We start from the raw sequence: 21,975 nt of genomic DNA on the forward strand, positions 1-21,975 counted from the left end.
TCTTCCTGTTGTTTATTACTGAAGCAGATGTTGAACTGGAAATATTATATTCAGGCTTAAGAACAAAAGTCTTGCGTCACGTGAATGAAGCAAATCTTGGCGACTTAATTGAGGCGGCATGGTGGCACAGTGGTTAGCACTGCTGGCTCACAGCGCCAAAAGGTTATGTGGGGTTACGGGGATAGGGTCGGGGCATGGGCCTAGATCGGGGGCTCTTTTCAAGGGTCAATGCAGACTCAATGGACCGAATGGTCTCCTTCTACACTGCAGAGATTCTATGAATCTATGATTGTAAAGCTGCATTATAAGGCGGCACGGTGGCACAGGGGTTAGCACTGCTGCCTCACAGCTCCAGGGATCCAGGTTCAATTCCAGCCTCGGGCGATTGTCTGTGCGGAGTCTGCACGTTCTCCCCGTGTCTGCGTGGGTTTCCTCCGGGCGCTCCGGTTTCCTCCCACAATCCAAAGATGTGCAGATTAGGTGGAGTGGCCATGCTAAATTGCCCCTTAGTGTCCAAAATGTTAAGTTGGGGTTACTGGGTCATGAGAATAGGGTGGAGGCAAGTGCCTAAGTAGGTGTAGTGATCTTTACTTGGGTATGTACAGAAGGGGCTGATGGGTAATGGAAAGACCACCAGGGGGAGCACTGGCGTGTATAAAAAGGGGAAGCAGGCAGCTGGGCAGATCAGACCGTGAGGAGAACAAAGGCAGAGATTTAGCTCAGGGCTGCTAGTGTGGTCAGGCCTAGTTGTAGTGTATGGAAAAGTTGTAACCTTTCTACTCGTACAGTTCTTAAAGTAAGAACTCACGCCGTTATTTAAGTTGCGTTGCTCAATAAACTTAATGTAAAACTTGTGGACGACTTCGAGCCTTCTTCCAAAGCCTGTACTGTAACTGAGTTGAGCAGCACAGGTTACCTGCCACACAGGTAACAAAACAGTAGGTTGCTCTTTCTAAGGGCTGGTGCAGACTCGATGGGCCGAATGGCCTCCTTCTGCAATGTAAATGCTATGATAAATTGGACGAGCACAGTGCTGTATGTTTGGTCAGAATTTTCAAAACTTTTTTTTGTAAACTTTATTTCAAGAAGTCACAAAACAACCAAATGGATAAAATGCTCAGCCATTAGCAGTCAAGGTACTGACATTGTTTGAGAATATTTTCTTGAGGATATTTGTCAGATACTTTCTTTTCCCTCCCATGAAGAAATTCTATACCCATCAGGATCGGTGGGGCTACACACGTGGGGAGAGTGAATCACCTGGCTACTTGCTCTCATTGCCATCGCTTATTCCTACCGACCGACCGTTAAGTTTTGAAGGACAAAGCTCAATGCCGCTGAGGAGAAAAATAACAAACCTGACTCTTCCCCACAGAGTTTCGGACCTCGTTCCTCCGTTATAACGCTGGGCGTGTCCAGTTCTGCCGCGAACTCTCTTGTGCGTTGCGGACGTTGGTGAGAATGAAGGGATGGTGCCAGTCACCCCCGCTGTGCTCCTCTCTCGGAAACTAAGGGAGCCACTCAGCGAACGCGAGTGACGAGCACGGTGTTCAGCCGATCGACACATATCCCGAATTAAAAAAGAAAAATGGCCCCACAAAATCTTTGTCAAAATTCGACTGGCGGTTCTGTTATGCCGGTTTCCGGTCGCAGGTGAAGGAAGCAAACGATACACCGCAGACCGGGCGGGTTAACCGGGGAATCGAACTGTGAGCAGCTCCGGGAACAAAACAAAATCTGGAAAATTTTGTACGCTTTCAGAAGGAACATCAATCTAAGTAAGTCAGGAATATCACGTTGCTTCAAGATGAGGATTAAATATATCGGAGGCGGTAAGTCTCGGTTCTTGGGACTGGTTTCCTCGAGACAGAGAAGGTTAAATTGGCAATTTGCAAAAAAGACGTTAAAAATGATAACGGTTTTTTTTCAAGAAAAAATCTGCTCACCTGTGGGAGGTGTGTGCTGACCAAGCCTGCATTTACGGCCCATTTATTGCCCTTGAGAAGGTGGCAGTGGGCCGCATTCTGGAACCGCTGCAGTCCATGGGGTGCAGGTACACCCACCGTGCTCTTAGGGAGTTCCAAAACTTTGACTCTGCGATACTGAGTCAGCAGCATTATACTTCGCAAGTCAGGATGATTTGTGATTTGGACATGAATTGGTGGTGTTGCCCGACATCCAGTGCCCCTGCCAGGCTGTAGAGGTCGCTGTTGCGGGAGCTTTGGGGTGCTGCTGCGGAGCCCCCTATAGATGGCGCACGCTTAAGCCACTGTGCAATGGTGGCGGGGGGGGGGGGGGGGAGTGAACATCTAAGATGGTCGACGGTGTGTCGATCTAGTGGGTGCTGCTTTGTCCTCAACGGTGTCAGACCCGTTAGTGTTGTTGGACCTGGATTCATCCAGGCAAGTGGAAAGTATCCCGTTACACCCCTGACTTGCGCCTTGTCGAGGGTGAACAGGAGAGTCAGGAGGTGAATTACTCACCACAGAATTCCCAACCCTCTGAGCGCTGCCCTTTTAGCCTCAATGCTTACAAGGCCAGTTAGGTTTGTGGTCCATGTTAACTCAGCCAGAGCGTTAATGGACGAGCGAGGCAGAAGCTGTTTCCAACAACACCTGGGCTGGACAACCCAGTGAAGAAAAGGGGACAGCGATACTCATTCTATCAGTTAAACACCTCACATATTAATAGCCCCTTGCGGGACACACAGGAGAAGATCCAGTACGCACGGGACTTTAACCTAATGGTCTTCAGAAGCATGTTCCGAATCGTGAAAGGTTTGATCAATGCCAATGGGGGGGAATCTGCTTCTAGTGGCAGAAAGGCTGCCAGAGGACAGAACAGATTTAAAATGATCGTCAAAAGTAGCCAGCGCGGAGAATTTGTTTTTACACGGGGCTGGTTATGATCTGGTAGGTACTGCCTGAAACCAAGATGGCGGCAAATTCACTGGTAATGTTTGAGAGCAAATTGAGTGAGGGGAGGCAGGGATCTCAGGCTAGAACAGGGTGAGTGGAACTAATTGGATAGCACCTTCAAAGAGCGGACACGATGGGCCGAATGGCCACGTTCAGAGTTGTAGGAATCTATCAGCAGGGCGAAGATCGGCAATGAGAGACCCAATCGGTTTCAAACTCCACAAATTTGTCCAACACCTCAGGAATTGTCAAGGATTTACCCCCCCCACCGCCCCCCCCCCCCCCCCCCCCCTCGTGGTAATTTCCTGCTCGATGTTCTACAGAATACGGCACCGTATCCTCCTCTTCTGCTCCGTTTGGAAGATTACAGCCCGAATAGCCTCGTCAAATATTGCCTTTAGACCCTTCTGTTTGAAGGCCGAGCTTTCGATGTACTTCACAGATCCTGCGTAAATCAAAAATAAGAGGTAAGCATTATCTGCCCGTTTGTTTCTGGTTAGCTTGCTCCCCCTGCGCTTTGGAAAGCCTGTCCTCTGACGGGTGTACAGAGTCGAAAGCTGCGATTCCCTGACAAAGGTGGCCGGTGATCGGGTGAGGCTCATTCACAAGGAGAAGCCGATTGTGCAGGCCTTACGGGCGTGGTCATTTTTTTAAAAAATCATTTACGGAATGTGGTGTTGGGTTAGGCCAGCATTAATTGCCCTTCCCTAGTTGCCCTTCAGATGGTGGTGGTGAGCTGCCTTCTTGAACCGCTGCAGTCCCAGAGGTGTAGGTACACCCACTGTGCTGTTAGGGAGGATGGTTTTACCCAGCAACTGTGAAGGAATGGCGAGATGTTTCCAAGAGTGACTGAGAGGGAAGCCTCTAGATGGTGGGGTTCCCAAGTATCTGCTGCACTTGTCCTTCCAGATGGTAGTGGTCGTGGTTTTGGAAGATGCTGCCTAAAGAACCTTGGTGAGTTACTGCAGTGCATCTTGTTGATGGTACACACAGCTGCCACTATTCGTCACTGGGACGACGAACTGGGAGGGGGAGCAATCAAACGGGGCTGCGTTGTCCTGGACGGTGTTGAGCTTCTCAAGCGTAGTTGGAGCTGCGCTCATCCAGGCAAGTGGAGGGTATTCCTACAAGGGCAGCACGGTAGCACAAGTGGATAGCACTGTGGCTTCACAGCGCCAGGGTCCCAGGTTCGATTCCCCGCTGGGTCACTGTCTGTGCGGGGTTTGCACGTTCTCCCCGTGTCTGCGTGGGTTTCCTCCGGGTGCTCCGGTTTCCTCCCACAAGTCCAAAGACATGCAGGTTAGGTGGATTGGCCATGCTAAATTGCTCGTAGTGTCCAAAAAGGTTAGGAGGGGTTATTGGGTTACGGGGATAGGGTGGAAGTGAGGGCTTAATGTGGGTCGGTGCAGACTCGATGGGCCGAATGGCCTCCTTCTGCACTGTATGTTCTATGTAATTAAACTTGTGCCTTGTAGATGGTGGACAGGCTTTGGGGGGGGGTCAGGAGGTGAGTTACTCGCCTCGGGATTCTTAGTCTTTGACCTGCCTTGGTAGCCACAGTGTAGGATGTTGATTGTGGAGGATTCAGCGATGGTAGTGCCATTGAACTAACCATTGTTAATGGAAGGGATTGTGGATGGCGGTGTATGGGGAATGATCCATCTGTATGAGTGGTGGAGGCCCGAGTTGCTCTTGGCGACCTTGGGCCTCAAGCACCTCGAGGAGTTGAGTTTCCTAAACTCGCTTGCTTGTAGATCAACAGCCTGCCTAACCCAACCTCGAATATATTCACTGGCTCAGCCTCCACTGCCCTCTGGGGAAGAAAATTAAAATGACCCTCTGAGAAAAAAAATCCCTCCTCAAGTCCACCTTAAATCGGACACCCCTTATTTTGAAACTGTGTTCCCTCATTTTCCATATTCCTCATGAGGGAAATTATTCCAGCATTTAGCCGGTCAAACCTCCTCAATATATTAAGGCCAGAATTTTCTGCCCCCCCCCCCCCATCTCGGTCTGTTTTCTGGTGATGTAAGTGGCACCCCATTGGCCATTTATGATGCTTGCCAGCCGGGCTGGCGGGAACCCACCATGAGTGGGGAGGGTGGGAAATTTCCAGCCTCAATGTTTCAATAAGACCACCCCTCATTCTTCCAAGATCCAATGAGTATAGGCGCGAATTTAATTGTACACAAATTGCATTTAATTATTTGTAGATTATGCGCATAATTTGCAATTCCGTGTATAAATAAACACATAGTGAAACTGTGGGCGTGATTGGGTTAGGAGTCGTATGCTTGGAATGTTTAACTCTGTAAATAAATGTAAGACTGAGTAAAGATTGGCTCCACTCACTATCCTTGAATAATTAGGCTTCTGCATCAGAACAATCTGTTCCGGGATGTTCAAAGCGCATCCGGTACCCTGATTACACATGCCACATGTGCGACTGTCAGTAAGCAAATTAATGTGCAAGCACGCCGTCCAATCATCTTGTGAGAATGTCACGTGCCAACCTCCTTCGTTATCTGTGCTCCTTTGCTTGTGGCTGATGGGTGCCTGGTTCTCCTTCAGTTACTCAATGGTTTCTTTGTCAGCCCCCCAGTTAAACTTGGTGCCATGTTACCTCAGGCGTGCCTCAGGTAGGTAAGGAAGAGAGAGCCAATGGAAAGGTAAGGTTGGTGTCGCGAATGTATGCAGTGTGGGGGGGGGGGGGGGGGGGGGGGGGATGGGGTGATGTTTAGTTGTCAGCGGGGTGGGAGGGTCACCGGTGGCCGGTATTGGAACAGGCATTAAACACTTACTTACACAGGCAAAGGGCTCAACGTTTGTTTTAGTTGATTTATTCCCAATATGGCAGGTGGAGTGGACATCAAGCTCATAATGATAAGGATAGGGCAGACTTGGGAAGCCATAAAAAAGACAGTAGTGTCATAATATGTGGATATTATAAGGAACATAAAGAGTTAATGTAATGTTACTACTCTAGTCACTAGATGGTGCTATAGAGCAGCCATATAAATATCGCATGCCTCCTTGACTTCAGGGAGAGAGTGGAAGGGAGCCAGACAGAGTAGATGTGAGATAGTTTAATTGCTAGCATAGTTTAGTATTGTAGAAGTGTAATGTATTCTTTGCTTATCTAATTCCTCAGCAAATGTTCGAATCTAATTAAGTGGTGTAACAAATTAGCTTTGTTTGTGAAACATTGCTTGCTGTTCTTTGTCAACACTACAAACTTCTCCAACCTGAAGAACAATGTAAAGAACACAACAGATAGCACTGCTAAATATCTAGGCCAAGCTGCAGGTCACATTGTGAGAACAAGTGTTGGTGCGGGGAGGGGGATATGGAGGGTGGAGAGGGGGGTGGAGATCGGTGGAATTTTCACGATAAAGACCATGGGCGGGGTTCTTTGTTCATCACCGCCGATTTTGTAATAGGTGATCGGGCAGAGAATCCCTTTTTACGACCGAATCGGGGGCGGCACCTGTTTTCGGATGCTCCGCCCCCTCCAAAATGGCGTCATCAAGGACCACGCCGCACACCATTGGGACGGCCTCAGGGCATTACCTGAAGGCCCTTCCCCGATGCTCCGCCCTCGATGAGCTGAGTTCCCGCCCGGGCGGGCAACGTGTGGTCTCAGCGGTCGGGAACCCGACGTAGCGGCTGCGGACTGTGTCTAGCGCTGACATAGTTGGGCAGGAGCCGTGCTGCTGGCCGGGGGGGGGGCTTCTTCATGGGCTGGGGGACTGGTGGGGAGTGGCGAGTGGGTGTCCAGGGGTGCACTATCTTGCAGGTCAGGTCTTCGGCAATTCTCCGGCCGTTTATATCGGGAAGGGTGTGCGTTTTACGTGGCACGGCTGCCAGCCCCTCACCGGTCAGAGGATCGGTGCTGCGGCCTCGCCGGTTTTTCCCACGTAAAACGCTATGGATCCTCTGGACATAGCCCCAAAGTCAGAAAATCCTGCCATATAGTTTTTGACCTGCACATCTGCTGGTATGAACATATCCCTTCCCAAGACTATCTCCTTTGTCACTCATAAAAATATAAATAGGTACTGACTGAAACTGTGTGCGTGGTTGAGTTAGGAGGTGTATGCTTGTAATGTTTCACTCCGTAAATAAATGTAATGCTGATGAGAAATTGGCTCGACTGCCGCCCTTGACCAACTGGTTTTCTGGAATAGAACATTATGTTCAGATATGACCACTTCCGATGCTCTGACTACGTGAAACATTTTGCCACTCATGGGACTGTCAATGATCAAACTAATGTGCTAACGCCGTCTCCACGTATCTTGGTAAGAACGTCACATACCAATCTCCTTCGCCATCAGTTCAGCTTCCTCGCGGCTGACGGGCGCCTGGTTTTTCTTCTTCAGTTTCTCAATGGTTTCCTTATCATCCCGTAAGTCAAGCTTGGTGCCCACGAGGATGATGGGGGAGCTGGGGCAGTGCCGTTTCACCTCAGGGCGCCACTGTGTCAGGGGAGAAGGGAAAGAGAAAGTTGGCCAAGGCTGACTTATCCGCACGTACAATTTATGGCAATATGGGAAAAAGAAAGAAAGGTTTGCATTTACATAGGACCTTCCACACCCAATGGGCGTTGCGAAGTGCTTACAGCCCACAAAGTCCTTTCGAAGTACAGTGACTCATTAATGTAGGAGAACTATTTGAAGTCTATCTTTACTCACTATTGCACTTGTATGCCATTGAATTCTTGCTGTGTCCCATTACTGTGAAATCACTGCCATCCTTTCATAGCCCATATGTGAAAAGTCTAGTCTATTACTTACCGTATCCAGAGAATCTCTAACATCTGAAGTGTTGTTGCATTTCTATAGGGTGTTGGTGAGACCACAGCTGGAGTATTGTCCAGTTTTGGTCTCCTTATTTGAGGAAGGATGTGGTGGCATTGGAGGCAGTTCAGAGGAGGTTCACCAGATTGAACCGAGGATGAAAGGGTTGACGTGTGAGGAGAGATTAAACAGTTTGGGCTCACACTGGCTGGAGTTTAGAACAGTGTTTTTCAAACTTTTCTTTCGGCGACCCACGTTTACAGAATGGCCGACTCTCGCGACCCACGCCACATTCACAAAAGATTGTCTATAGTTACTTTTAAAAAACGTCACACTCGTTGCTGGCACTTAGAACATAGAACAGTCCAGCACAGTACAGGCCCTCCAGCCCACGATGTTGTGCAGACCATTTATCCTAATCTAAGATCAACCTAACCTACACTCCTTCAATTTACTGCTGTCCATGTGCCTGTCTAAGAGTCACTTAAATGTCCCTAATGACTCTGACTCCACCACCTCTGCTGGCAGTGCATTCCACACACCCACCACTCTCTGCGTAAAGAACCGACCTCTGACATCTCCCCTATACCTTCCTCCAATCACCTTAAAATTATGTCCCCTCGTGACAGCCATTTCCGCCCTGGGGAAAAGTCTCTGGCTATCCACTCTATCCATGCCTCTCATCACCTTGTACACCTCTATCAAGTCACCTCTCTGCCTTCTTCGCTCCAGTGAGAAAAGCCCTAGCTCCCTCAACCTTTCTTCATAAGACATGCTCTCCAGTCCAGGCAGCATCCTGGTAAATCTCCTCTGTACCCTCTCCAAAGCATCCACATCCTTCCTATAATGAGGCGACCAGAACTGGACACAATATTCCAAGTGTGGTCTAACTAGGGTTTAATAAAGCTGCAGCAAAACCTCACGGCTCTTAAACTTAATCCCCCTGTTAGTGAAAGCCAACACACCATACGCCTTCTTAACAATCCTACCAACCTGGGTGGCAATTTTGAGGGATCTATGTACGTGGACCCCAAGATCCCTCTGTTCCTCCACACTTCCAAGAATCCTGCCTTTAACTCTGTATTCAGCATTCAAATTCGACCTTCCAAAATGAATCATTTCTGTATTATTGTAAATTGAGCAGCTGTTTCGCCTTAAACGACAGCTCCACCCTGACACCATTTTAAAGGGTGTAACTCAAGATTATTTTATATCTTCACGCCCATTGTTAGCATTTGGAAAAATGTCCAGAAGCGCTGGAATGATTAACAGGCTCAATATTTCTTTAAATTAAATGTAGAGTACCCAATTATTATTTTTTCCAATTCGGGGCAATTTAGCGTGGTCAATCCATCTAACCTGCACACCTTTGGGATGTGGGGGTGAAACCCACGCAGACACGGGGAGAATGTGCAAACTCCACACGGACAGTGACCCAGGGCCGGGATTCGAACCCGGGTCCTCAGCGCCGCAGTCCCAGTGCTAACCACTGCGCCACATGCCGCCCCAACAGGCTCACTATTGCACAATTTTAACAACATCATGTTCACTCGTTCAAAACCTAACACAACCTCGGATAGGAAATTAAACTCAAAACTTCCACCAGAAACAGGAGCCATAACGGCTGAAATAAAAACACGGTCAGACAGAATGTCCCTGGACGCCTGTCAGCACAGTTTCCCAGGTGAATGTGTAACAGACTGAAAACATGCTAAAAAAACACAATGCTGGGCACAACTGAGCTGACCAACATGCAAAACGTGCAGGCGCATTCCATTCCATACACCTGCAACATTTCACCGGCTCCTGTATACATGAGCGTATTTTAGTCGCCAGCTAACGCCATCTTTGGCGAACAATTGAAGTCCCGATAAAGGTAGATGCAGAGGTCCTTGCTGTACAGGAACCGATTCAGCTGATGGAGTCCAAGTAGTCACACGGCAGAGACGGATGCTTAGCGACGAGTACCTGGGAAGGGGGGTGGGAGGGATAGCGGCGGGGAAGGTGATGAAAAAAGAACCATACTTGTAGGACAAGAGCCCTGTTGTGGAGAGACAATTGGGAAGTGGAAGGAGTGGACATAGGGGCTTGTAGGAGTGGAGGAGGCTGTTTGTCCGGCATACAAAATGATCAGGGGGTTAGATAGGGTGGACAGTGAGAGCCTTCTCCCGTGGATGGAAATGGCTGGCACGAGGGGACATAGCTTTAAACTGAGGGGTAATAGATATAGGACAGAGGTAGGTTCTTTACGCAAAGAGTGGTGAGGCCGTGGAATGCCCTACCTGCAACAGTAGTGAACTCGCCAACATTGAGGGCATTTAAAAGTTTATTGGATAAGCATATGGATGATAATGGCATAGTGTAGGTTAGATGGCTTTTGTTTCGGTTCAACATCATGGGCCGAAGGGCCTGTACTGTGCTGTATCGTTCTATGTTCTATGTTCTATGTCCGGGTTAACCGAGTGAACAATAAAAGACGCACGGGGCTTGTTAGTGACACACTGAACTCAATAAATAATACAAATCCTGACGCTGAACATAGTAGCAGGAGAACGCTACCGGTCTCTGACTGCAAACTGCCCAACTACGCTGTGGCCCAGAGAGACAAGCATGTCCACGGCACAGGCCTCTATATCAGCCTCATGTGGTCATGCGCTGTACTGCAGTGTGAATTTACCTGGAGAGAAAACGGGACAGAAATGGTCAGGTGATCTTTGGGATCATTTTTGGTGACCTTTTGGTGACCCATTCCACATCATCCCGCGACCCATCTGCGGGTCACGCTCCGCACTTTGAAAATCACTGGTTTAGAAGAATGAGAGAGGATCTGATCGAGGTGTATAAAGTAAACGTAGACCAGATGTTACCCCTTGTTGGGTAATGTAGAACGAGAGGTCACAGATATAGATGAGAGGCGGTAGATTTAGGACTGAGATGAGGAGGAACTACTTCTCGCAGAGGGTGGTGAATTTGTGGAACTCGCTGCCCCCAGAGTGCGGTGGAATCTGAGTCATTAAATAGTTTCAAGAAGGACTTCCGGGTGCGGCGATGACCAGCTAAGTCGCACGTTTCGGCAGCTCTCGGTGGAACGGACTTTTGGGCTCTTAATAGGAGCCCCATCGGCAATTTTAACGGCAAAAAACACTGTGCTGTAATCCAGAAGGGAATCCCCCCTGGACACGGATGGAAAAAGGAGAGGAAAGTGGCCGGATTGCGGTGGATCCTCTAGAGCAGCGGCAAGGAAGGCAAGCAAAAACCAAGATGGCGTCGGAAGGTGGCAGTTTAATATGGGGCCCTGAACAACACGAGTTCTTGAAGCGCTGCGTGGAAGAGCTTAAAAAGGAGATGAAGAAGGAGCTGTTGGCCCCGATATTACAGGCGATTGAAGGGCTAAAAGATGAGCAAAAGACCCAGGAGCGGGAGCTTCGGGTCGTGAAGGCAAAGGCTGCCGAGAACGAGGACGATATACAGGGCCTGGTGGTGAAGACGGAGATGCACGAGGCACACCATAAACGATGTGTGGAAAGGCTGGAGGTGCTGGAGAATAATGCGAGGAGGAAAAATTTAAGGATTCTTGGTCTTCCTGAAGGTGCAGGAGGGGCGGACGTCGGGGCATATGTGAGCACGATGCTGCACTCGTTAATGGGAGTGGAGGCCCCGACGAGTCCGTTGGAGATGGAGGGAGCATACCGAGTGATGGTGCGAGGACCGAGAGCAGGAGAAATTCCCAGAGCCATAGTGGTGAGATTCCTCCGTTTTAAGGACAGAGAGATGGTCCTCAGATGGGCAAAGAAAACTCGGAGCAGTAGGTGGGAGAACGCAGTGATCCGCGTTTATCAAGACTGGAGTGCGGAGGTGGCGAGAAGGAGGGCAAGCTTTAATCGGGCCAAGGCGGTGTTTCATAAAAAGAAGATTAAATTTGGAATGCTGCAGCCGGCAAGACTGTGGGTCACATATCAAGGGAAGCACCACTACTTTGAAACGGCGGATGAGGCGTGGACATTTATTGTTGAAGAGAAATTGGAATAAGTGGGTTATTAAAAAAGAACGTTTGAGACAAAGTGGTGGGGCGAATATGGGGGGCGAAGGGGGGGAAAAAGGGGGGAGAGATGATTTTTATGTTGTTAATCCTGCGACCCGGTAACTTTTCTCTCTTCCACAGGTTGTGGGGGAGGGAGGAAGGGAGGTGGAGGAGCTGGGGGCGTTGGCCATTGGGGGCGGGGCCAAAAGGGAAGCGCGGGCTTTGTTCCCGCGCTATGATAATTATGGCGGGAATAGGGAAGCAGGAAGGAGGGGGCGTCGCACGGTGCGAGCCGAGGTCACGGGGGAAGCCGAGGTCGGCCAGAGTTTGCTGACTTCTGGGAGCAACATGGAGGGTGTAACTACGCTAGTGGGGGATCTAGCGGGGGGGGTGGGAGGGGGGATTTACTGGGTTGCTGCTGCTGGGGAGAAGGGGGAGCTGGTATGGGGTGGGGTGGGCGGGGCGGGAGGGCACCGCCTGAGGGGGACACAGCTGCGTGGGAACCGGGTGAGGAGCTGGATAAAAGGGGATGGCTAATCGACAAGGGGGGGGGGGGGGTAAAGAGCCCCCCAACCCGGCTGATCACGTGGAATGTGAGAGGGCTGAACGGGCCGATAAAGAGGGCACGGGTACTCGCACACCTTAAGAAACTTAAGGCAGATGTGGTTATGTTACAGGAGACGCATTTGAAACTGATAGACCAGGTTAGACTACGCAAAGGATGGGTGGGGCAGGTGTTTCATTCGGGGCTAGATGAGAAAAACAGGGGGGTGGCTATACTAGTGGGGAAGCGGGTAATGTTTGAGGCAAAGACCATGGTGGCGGTTAGTGGGGGCAGATACGTGATGGTGAGTGGCAAATTACAGGGGGAGGCGGTGGTCTTGGTGAACGTGTATGCCCCGAACTGGGATGATGCCAACTTTATGAGGCGCATGTTAGGACGAATCCCGGACCTAGAGGTGGGGAAGTTGGTAATGGGTGGAGATTTTAACACGGTGCTGGAACCAGGGCTGGACAGATCGAGGTCCAGGACTGGAAGGAGGCCAGCAGCAGCCAAGGTGCTTAAAGACTTTATGGAGCAGATGGGAGGAGTAGACCCGTGGAGATTTAGCAGACCTAGGAGCAAGGAGTTTTCATTTTTCTCCTATGTCCACAGAGTTTATTCGCGAATAGACTTTTTTGTTTTGGGAAGGGCGTTGATCCCGAAGGTGAGGGGGACGGAGTATACGGCGATAGCTATTTCGGATCACGCTCCACACTTGGTGGACTTGGAGATAGGGGAGGAAAAAGAACGGCGTCCACCCTGGAGAATGGACATGGGACTAATGGCGGATGAGGGTGTGTGTCTAAGGGTGAGGGGGTGTATTGAAAAGTACTTGGAACTCAATGATAATGGGGAGGTCCAGGTGGGAGTGGTCTTGGAGGCGCTGAAGGCAGTAGTTAGAGGGGAGCTGATATCAATCAGGGCACATAAAGGAAAGCAGGAGAGTAGGGAACGGGAGCGGTTGCTGCAAGAACTTCTGAGAGTGGACAGGCAATATGCGGAGGCACCGGAGGAGGGACTGTACAGGGAAAGGCAAAGGCTACACATAGAATTTGATTTGCTGACAACGGGTACTGCAGAGGCACAGTGGAGGAAGGCACAGGGTGTACAGTATGAATATGGGGAGAAGGCGAGCAGGTTGCTGGCCCACCAATTGAGGAAAAGGGGAGCAGCGAGGGAAATAGGGGGAGTGAGGGATGAGGAGGGAGAGATGGAGCGGGGAGCGGAGAGAGTGAATGGAGTGTTCAAGGCATTCTATGAAAGATTATATGAAGCTCAGCCCCCGGATGGGAAGGAGAGAATGATGTGTTTTCTGGACCAGCTGGAATTTCCTAAGGTGGAGGAGCAGGAGAGGGTGGGACTGGGAGCACAGATCGAAATGGAGGAAGTAGTGAAAGGAATTAGGAGCATGCAGGCGGGGAAGGCCCCGGGACCGGATGGATTCCCAGTTGAATTTTACAGGAAATATGTGGACTTGCTCGCCCCGCTACTGATGAGAACTTTTAATGAGGCGAGGGAAAGGGGACAGCTGCCCCCGACTATGTCAGAGGCAACGATATCGCTTCTCCTAAAGAAGGAAAAAGACCCGCTGCAATGCGGGTCCTATAGGCCTATTTCCCTCCTGAACGTAGACGCTAAGATTCTGGCCAAGGTAATGGCAATGAGGATAGAGGATTGTGTCCCGGGGGTGGTCCATGAGGACCAAACTGGGTTTGTGAAGGGGAGACAGCTGAATACGAATATACGGAGACTGCTAGGGGTAATGATGATGCCCCCACCAGAGGGGGAAGCGGAGATAGTGGTGGCGATGGATGCCGAGAAAGCATTTGATAGAGTGGAGTGGGATTATTTGTGGGAGGTGTTGAGGAGATTTGGCTTTGGAGATGAGTATATTAGATGGATACAGCTGCTGTATAGGGCCCCGATGGCGAGCGTGGTCACGAATGGACGGGGGTCTGCGTATTTTCGGCTCCATAGAGGGTCGAGGCAGGGATGTCCTCTGTCCCCATTATTGTTTGCACTGGCGATAGAGCCCCTGGCAATAGCATTGAGGGGTTCCAGGAAGTGGAGGGGAGTACTCAGGGGAGGAGAAGAACACCGGGTATCTCTGTATGCGGACGATTTGTTGTTGTATGTGGCGGACCCGGCGGAGGGGATGCCAGAGATAATGCGGATACTTGGGGAGTTTGGAGAATTTTCAGGATATAAACTGAACATGGGGAAAAGTGAGTTGTTTGTGGTGCATCCAGGGGAGCAGAGCAGAGAAATAGAGGACTTACCGCTGAGGAAGGTAACAAGGGACTTTCGCTACTTGGGGATCCAGATAGCCAAGAATTGGGGTACATTGCATAGGTTAAATTTAACGCGGTTGGTGGAACAGATGGAGGAGGACTTCAAGAGATGGGACATGGTATCCCTGTCACTGGCAGGGAGGGTGCAGGCGGTTAAAATGGTGGTCCTCCCGAGATTCCTCTTTGTGTTTCAGTGCCTCCCGGTGGTGATCACGAAGGCTTTTTTCAAAAAGGATTGAGAAGAGTATCATGAGTTTTGTTGTGGAGATGCCGGCGTTGGACTGGGGTGAGCACAGTACGAAGTCTTACAACACCAGCTTAAAGTCCAACAGGTTTGTTTCGATGTCACTAGCTTTCGGAGCGCTGCTCCTTCCTCAGGTGAATGCAGAGGTCTGTTCCAGAAACACATATAGACAAATTCAAAGATGCCAAACAATGCTAGGAATGCGAGCATTAGCAGGTGATTAAATCTTTACAGATCCAGAGATGGGGTAACCCCAGGTTAAAGAGGTGTGAATTGCATCAAGCCAGGACAGTTGGTAGGATTTCGCAGGCCAGATGGTGGGGGATGAATGTAATGCGACATGAATCCCAGGTCCCGGTTGAGGCCGCACTCATGTGTGCGGAACTTGGCTATAAGTTTCTGCTCGGCGATTCTGCGTTGTCGCGGGTCCTGAAGGCCGCCTTGGAGAACGCTTACCCGGAGATCAGAGGCTGAATGCCCTTGACTGCTGAAGTGTTCCCTGACTGGAAGGGAACATTCCTGCCTGGTGATTGTTGCGCGATGTCCGTTCATTCGTTGTCGCTGCGTCTGCATGCTCTCGCCAATGTACCACGCTTCGGGACATCCTTTCCTGCAGCGTATGAGGTAGACAACGTTGGCCGAGTCGCACGAGTATGTACCGCGTACCTGGTGGGTGGTGTTCTCACGTGTAATAGTGGTATCCATGTCGATGATCTGTCACGTCTTGCAGAGATTGCCATGACAGGGTTGTGTGGTGTCGTGGTCACTGTTCTGAAGACTGGGTGGTTTGCTGCAAACAATGGTTCGTTTGAGGTTGCGCGGTTGTTTGAAGGCAAGTAGTGGGGGTGTGGGGATGACCTTGGCAAGATGTTCATCGTCATCAATGACGTGTTGAAGGCTGTGAAGAAGATGACGTAGTTTCTCCGCTCCGGGGAAGTACTGGACGACGAAGGGTATTCTGTCGGTTGTGTCCCATGTTTGTCTTCTGAGGAGGTCGGTCCGGTTTTTCGCTGTGGCGCGTTGGAACTGTCGATCGATGAGTCGAGTGCCATATCCCGTTCATACGAGGGCATCTTTCAACGTCTGTAGATGTCTGTTACGCTCCTCCTCGTCTGAGCAGATCCTGTGTATACGGAGCGCTTGTCCATAGGGGATGGCTTCTTTAATGTGTTTAGGGTGGAAGCTGGAGAAGTGGAGCATCATGAGGTTATCCGTGGGTTTGCGGTAAAGCGAAGTGCTGAGGTGACCGTCCTTGATGGAGACGAGTGTGTCCAAGAATGCAACTGATTTTGGAGAGTAGTCCATGGTGAGTCTGATGGTTGGATGGAACTTATTAATGTCATCGTGTAGTCGTTTCAGTGATTCTTCGCCGTGGGTCCAAAGGAAAAAAATGTCATCAATGTATCTGGTGTATAACGTCGGTTGAAGGTCCTGTGCGGTGAGTAGATCCTGTTCAAACTTGTGCATGAAGATGTTGGCGTATTGGGGTGCAAATTTGGTCCCCATGGCTGTTCCGTGCGTCTGGATGAAGAACTTGTTGTCGAAGGTGAAGACGTTGTGATCCAGAATGAAGCGGATGAGTTGCCGAATTGCGTCTGGAGATTGGCAGTTGTCGGTGTTGAGTACTGAGATCACTCAGTGTGAGTGATTTTTGTGTGGGCCGGGAAGACCCCGAGAGTGAGGAAGGGATTTTTGCAGCGTAGTAGGGATAGGGGGGGGGGGGGCTGGCACTACCGAGCCTAAGTGAGTACTACTGGGCCGCCAATATCTCAATGGTATGTAAGTGGATGGGAGAAGAGGAGGGAGCGGCGTGGAAGAGATTGGAGAGGGCGTCCTGCAGGGGGACTAGCCTACAAGCTATGGTGACGGCGCCATTGCCGTTCTCACCGAAGAAATACACCACAAGCCCGGTGGTGGTGGCTACTCTGAAAATTTGGGGGCAGTGGAGATGGCATAGCGGAAAGACGGGAGCCTCGGTGTGGTCCCCGATAAGAAATAACCATAGGTTTGCTCCAGGGAGAATGGATGGGGGATTTGGAACATGGCAAAGAGCAGGAGTAACACAATTGAGAGATCTGTTTGTAGATGGGACGTTTGCAAGTCTGGGAGCGCTGACCGAAAAATATGGGTTGCCCCAGGGGAATGCATTCCGGTATATGCAACTGAGGGCTTTTGCGAGGCAACAGGTGAGGGAATTCCCGCAGCTCCCGACGCAGGAGGTGCAGGACAGAGTGATCTCAAAGACATGGGTGGGGGACGGTAAGGTATCAGACATATATAGGGAAATGAGGGACGAGGGGGAGATTATGGTAGATGAGCTGAAAGGGAAATGGGAAGAAGAGCTGGGGGAGGAGATTGAGGAGGGGCTGTGGGCTGATGCCCTAAGTAGGGTAAACTCATCGTCCTCGTGTGCCAGGCTAAGCCTGATACAATTTAAGGTGTTACACAGGGCGCATATGACTGGAGCACGGCTCAGTAAATTTTTTGGAGTAGAGGATAGGTGTGCGAGATGCTTGAGAAGCCCAGCGAATCACACCCACATGTTCTGGTCATGTCCGGCACTACAGGGGTTTTGGGTGGGGGTGACAAAGGTGCTTTCGAAGGTGGTGGGGGTCCAGGTCGAACCAGGCTGGGGGTTGGCTATATTCGGTGTTGCAGAAGAGCCGGGAGTGCAGGAGGCGAAAGAGGCTGATGTTTTGGCCTTTGCGTCCCTAGTAGCCCGGCGCAGGATACTGTTGATGTGGAAGGAAGCCAAGCCCCCGGGTGTGGAGACCTGGATAAATGACATGGCAGGGTTTATAAAGCTGGAACGGATTAAGTTCGTCCTAAGGGGATCGGCTCAAGGGTTCACCAGGCGGTGGCAACCGTTCGTCGAATACCTCACAGAAAGATAGAGGGAATGGAAAAGAAGAAGACAGCAGCAGCAACCCGGGGGGGGGGGGGGGGGGGGGGGGGGGGCGGGCAGGAACCAGAAGGACTCTCAGGGATGTTAGTGTATAAGTATAATATGTATAGGTTGTTGTTATAGGTAATTGTATACTGGACGGCTGAATTGTATTTTTTGGAGGGTATTTATTTGGGACAAGGCAGTTGCCATTTAGTTTTTTTTTAATTTTGATGTTGTTTATATATTATTTATTTCTTGTTTAAAAAACTGGCCATTGTTATTTATATTGTTATATTACTGTGTGAAAGATACACAATGTACTGTTATGGTTGGCCAAAAATTTTGAATAAAATATATTTTTTTTAAAAATAGTTTCAAGAAGGAGATAGATATATTTCTGATTTTAAAGGGATGTGGGGAATAGGTGGGGATGTGGATTTGAGACCAGGAAGAGATCAGCCATGATCTGATTAAAGGGTGGAGCAGGCTCGAGGGGCTGAATTGCTTACTTCCTATTTTCCTGTCTCTCCTACATGCCTGGCAGGAATATTTGAAGAAAATTCAGCATTTGACAGGCCAACCTTCTCGTAAGCCTTGTCCCCATCAAAACCTTTTCCTTTCCCCACTTTATCTGCACTGTTGACCAACTCCCTCGAGAACGCAAGTCTGATGTTCCACATATTCTCCCGAAACAATTCGGGCAGTATTCTTTTTTCCCCGTTTCACTGTTTTCTTTTCTTTCTTGGAATCTGGCTTCCCGCCAGAAATGACTAGATTGCTTGGCCTGTTACACAGCGACAATGGACGATGCAGGTGGGGCACGCCAAATCTCACATTCAAATTCCGTGCAGCATTTGCATTGCCCTTCTCAACGGCTGGGATTTCTTAACATTAGATGCAAATTGAAACAAATAACGCAACATAGCAACTCTGGAGAGCAGCCAAGCAGACGGTTGGGGGTAATGGATTAGACGTGTGCTTGACTAGTTTTCCCATGTCGGGGGATGGCTTGCAAAGATTGACACATTCCCTAGGTTTCTGACTGGGATGGAAGCTAGTCTTGCTCAAAAGTGCGCCATCTACATGGAACCCCTTGTCATGCACCCAGCTTTATATTTCCCATCCATTCAAGTCAAGACCTCCAAGGCGAGTCCCTACTGGTTTAGGGGCTAGTTTAGCACAGTAGCTGGCTTGTAATACAGAATAATACCAGCAGCGCGGGTTCAATTCCCGTACTGGCCTCCCCGAACAGGCGCCGGAATGTGGCGACTAGGGGCTTTTCACAGTAACTTCTTTGAAGCCTACTTGTGACAATAAGCGATTATTATTATTATACTGTGCTGTCCCAGCGGTATCTGTAATGGTCATCTTGAAAACATTGCCAACATGGCCCGGCAATTGTCTGGAATTTCAGCCGGGACTCCTCCCGTCGACTTTGACAGAAAACGCCAGGAAATACGGCAAAACCGGATCCGGACACCCTTTCTACCCACACGCCCTCCGCCGGTGTTCCTTGAGAATTCTGCAGAAATTTGACCCGACTGTTTCTCCATCAGGAAACGGCGTCAGATCCATGGTGAATCTGGGGGCAGTCTGGAATTTTCTCCACCAGCTCAGCTGGAAAACCAAGGACACCACGCTTTCTCCTCGAAGATCTAACGTGTAATTTTTTTTGGGGGGGGTGGGGGGGGGAGAGAAAGCGCCCCACCCTCTCAATTTTCTGGTGCGTTGACCAGGTCAAGTCTGAACAATTGGTGGCGGCTGGTTATTCGGCAAAAGGGGTCTTCACAGTTGGGCCTACGTCTCGGCCTGTGCTCGCCTTCAGCTGACACCCATATCCACACTGGGTTATTGAGTGGCAATGAAGAGATGGAGCCCAGGCTTGTCTCCCCTTCGCCGTACAATGAAGAAGAATGCGGTGAAAATCTCTCGGGTGTGGTTGTCAAACGCAGGATTGTTCTATAGTCTCCAGTAATTAAAGATTAATATCCCCTGATATTACCCCCCCCCCCCCCCCCCCCCCCCCCCACCGCCCCCCCCCCCTCCTCCCCGCGCTTCACTGCTACAAGAGAACCAGGGGGAAAACCACTGGGGAATTCAAAGGAAAATTGTGAGTTTTCTCTCCATTTCCTTCGAAAGCCTTCACGTATTTAGTGACGTGAATATTGGAGGTTGAGAGGAAAATGATTTGCTCAGGTGGGATAATCAGAGGTGGGAGGTTAAGTGAGGAAAGTTCCAGGAATAAACAAAAGTGGAGTTGGCAACCAGACTTGCTCATGGGATGGTCTCAAATGGGAGTCTCAAATGGGAATGGGATCCGCTTATTGACATTCAAGGTGGAATTCTGTAACTCACCCTTCGGGCTGGTTTAGCTCAGTGGGCTAGACAGCTGGTTAGCGATGCAGAACAAGGCCAGCAGCGCGGGTTCAATTCCCGTACCAGCCTACCCGAACAGGCACCGGAATGTGGCGACAAGGGTCTTTTCATAGTAACTTCATATTTGTGACAATAAAAGGTTATTAACATAGAAAATACAGCACAGAACAGGCCCTTCGGCCCACGATGTTGTGCCGAACCTTTGTCCTAGATTAATCATAGATTATCATTGAATCTACAGTGCAGAAGGAGGCCATTTGGCCCCCCGAGTCTGCACCAGCTCTTGGAAAGAGCACCCTACCCAAACTCAACACCTCCACCCAACACCAAGGGCAATTTGGACATTAAGGGCAATTTATCATTGGCCAATTCACCTAACCCGCACATCTTTGGACTGTGGGAGGAAACCGGAGCACCCGGAGGAAACCCACGCAGACACGGGGAGGACGTGCAGACTCCGCACAGACAATGACCCAAGCCGGAATCGAACCTGGGACCATGGATCTGTGAAGCAATTGTGCTATCCACAATGCTACCGTGCTGCCCTTAAGAACAAATAAATCTACAGTATATCATTTTCCCGTAATCCATGTACCTATCCAACAGCTGCTTGAAGGTCACTAATGTTTCCGACTCAACTACTTCCACAGGCAGTGCATTCCATGCCCCCACTACTCTCTGGGTAAAGAACCTACCTCTGATATCCCTCCTATATCTTCCACCTTTCACCTTAAATTTATGTCCCCTTGTAATGGTGTGTTCCACCTGGGGAAAAAGTCTCTGACTGTCTACTCTATCTATTCCCCTGATCATCTTATAAACCTCTATCACGTCGCCCCTCATCCTTCTCCGCTCTAATGAGAAAAGGCCTAGCACCCTCAACCTTTCCTCGTAAGACCTACTCTCCATTCCAGGCAACATCCTGGTAAATCTTCTTTGCACCTTTTCCAGAGCTTCCACATCCTTCCTAAAATGAGGCGACCAGAACTGTACACAGTACTCCAAATGTGGCCTTACCAAAGTTTTGTACAGCTGCATCATCACCTCACGGCTCTTAAATTCAATCCCTCTGTTAATGAACGCGAGCACACCATAGGCCTTCTTCACAGCTCTATCCACTTGAGTGGCAACTTTCAAAGATGTATGAACATAGACCCCAAGGTCTCTCTGCTCCTCCACAATGCCAAGAACTCTACCGTTAACCCTGTATTCCGCATTCATATTTGTCCTTCCAAAATGGACAACCTCACACTTTTCAGGGTTAAACTCCATCTGCCACTTCTCAGCCCAGCTCTGCATCCTATCTATGTCTCTTTGCAGCCGACAACAGCCCTCCTTACTATCCACAACTCCACCAATCTTCGTATCATCTGCAAATTTACTGACCCACCCTTCAACTCCCTCATCCAAGTCATTAATGAAAATCACAAACAGCAGAGGACCCAGAACTGATCCCTGCGGTACACCACTGGTAACTGGGATCCAGGCTGAATATTTGCCATCCACCACCACTCTCTGACTTCTATCGGTTAGCCAGTTCGTTATCCAACTGGCCAAATTTCCCACTATCCCATGCCTCCTTACTTTGTGCAGAAGCCTACCATGGGGAACTTTATCAAATGCCTTACTAAAATCCATGTACACTACATCCACTGCTTTACCTTCATCCACATGCTTGGTCACCTCCTCAAAGAATTCAATAAGATTTGTAAGGCAAGACCTACCCCTCACAAATCCGTGCTGACTATCCCTAATCAAGCAGTGTCTTTCCAGATGCTCAGAAATCCTATCCTTCAGTACCCTTTCCATTACTTTGCCTACCACCGAAGTAAGACTAACTGGCCTGTAATTCCCAGGGTTATCCCTAGTTCCTTTTTTGAACAGGGGCACGACAT

At 49.7% G+C, this 21,975-nt stretch overlaps 1 protein-coding gene across 1 annotated transcript in view; it reads right to left on the reverse strand.

Moving 5' to 3' along the window:
• Positions 1 to 3,214: 3,214 nt before the first annotated feature.
• The window catches only part of LOC140403933 (ras-related C3 botulinum toxin substrate 1-like), a 34,885-nt gene continuing 16,124 nt past the window's right edge, over positions 3,215 to 21,975 (reverse strand). The window contains exons 5-6 of the mRNA XM_072492199.1: positions 7,237 to 7,396; positions 3,215 to 3,363 (exon numbers count right to left, since the gene is read on the reverse strand). Coding sequence (XP_072348300.1) covers positions 3,236 to 3,363; positions 7,237 to 7,396 — 288 coding nt within the window. The 3' untranslated portion in view covers positions 3,215 to 3,235. The remainder of the gene's footprint in view (positions 3,364 to 7,236; positions 7,397 to 21,975) is intronic.

This window comes from Scyliorhinus torazame, chromosome 29 (genome assembly GCF_047496885.1).
Source record: "Scyliorhinus torazame isolate Kashiwa2021f chromosome 29, sScyTor2.1, whole genome shotgun sequence".
NCBI classification, from domain to species: Eukaryota; Metazoa; Chordata; class Chondrichthyes; order Carcharhiniformes; family Scyliorhinidae; genus Scyliorhinus; species Scyliorhinus torazame.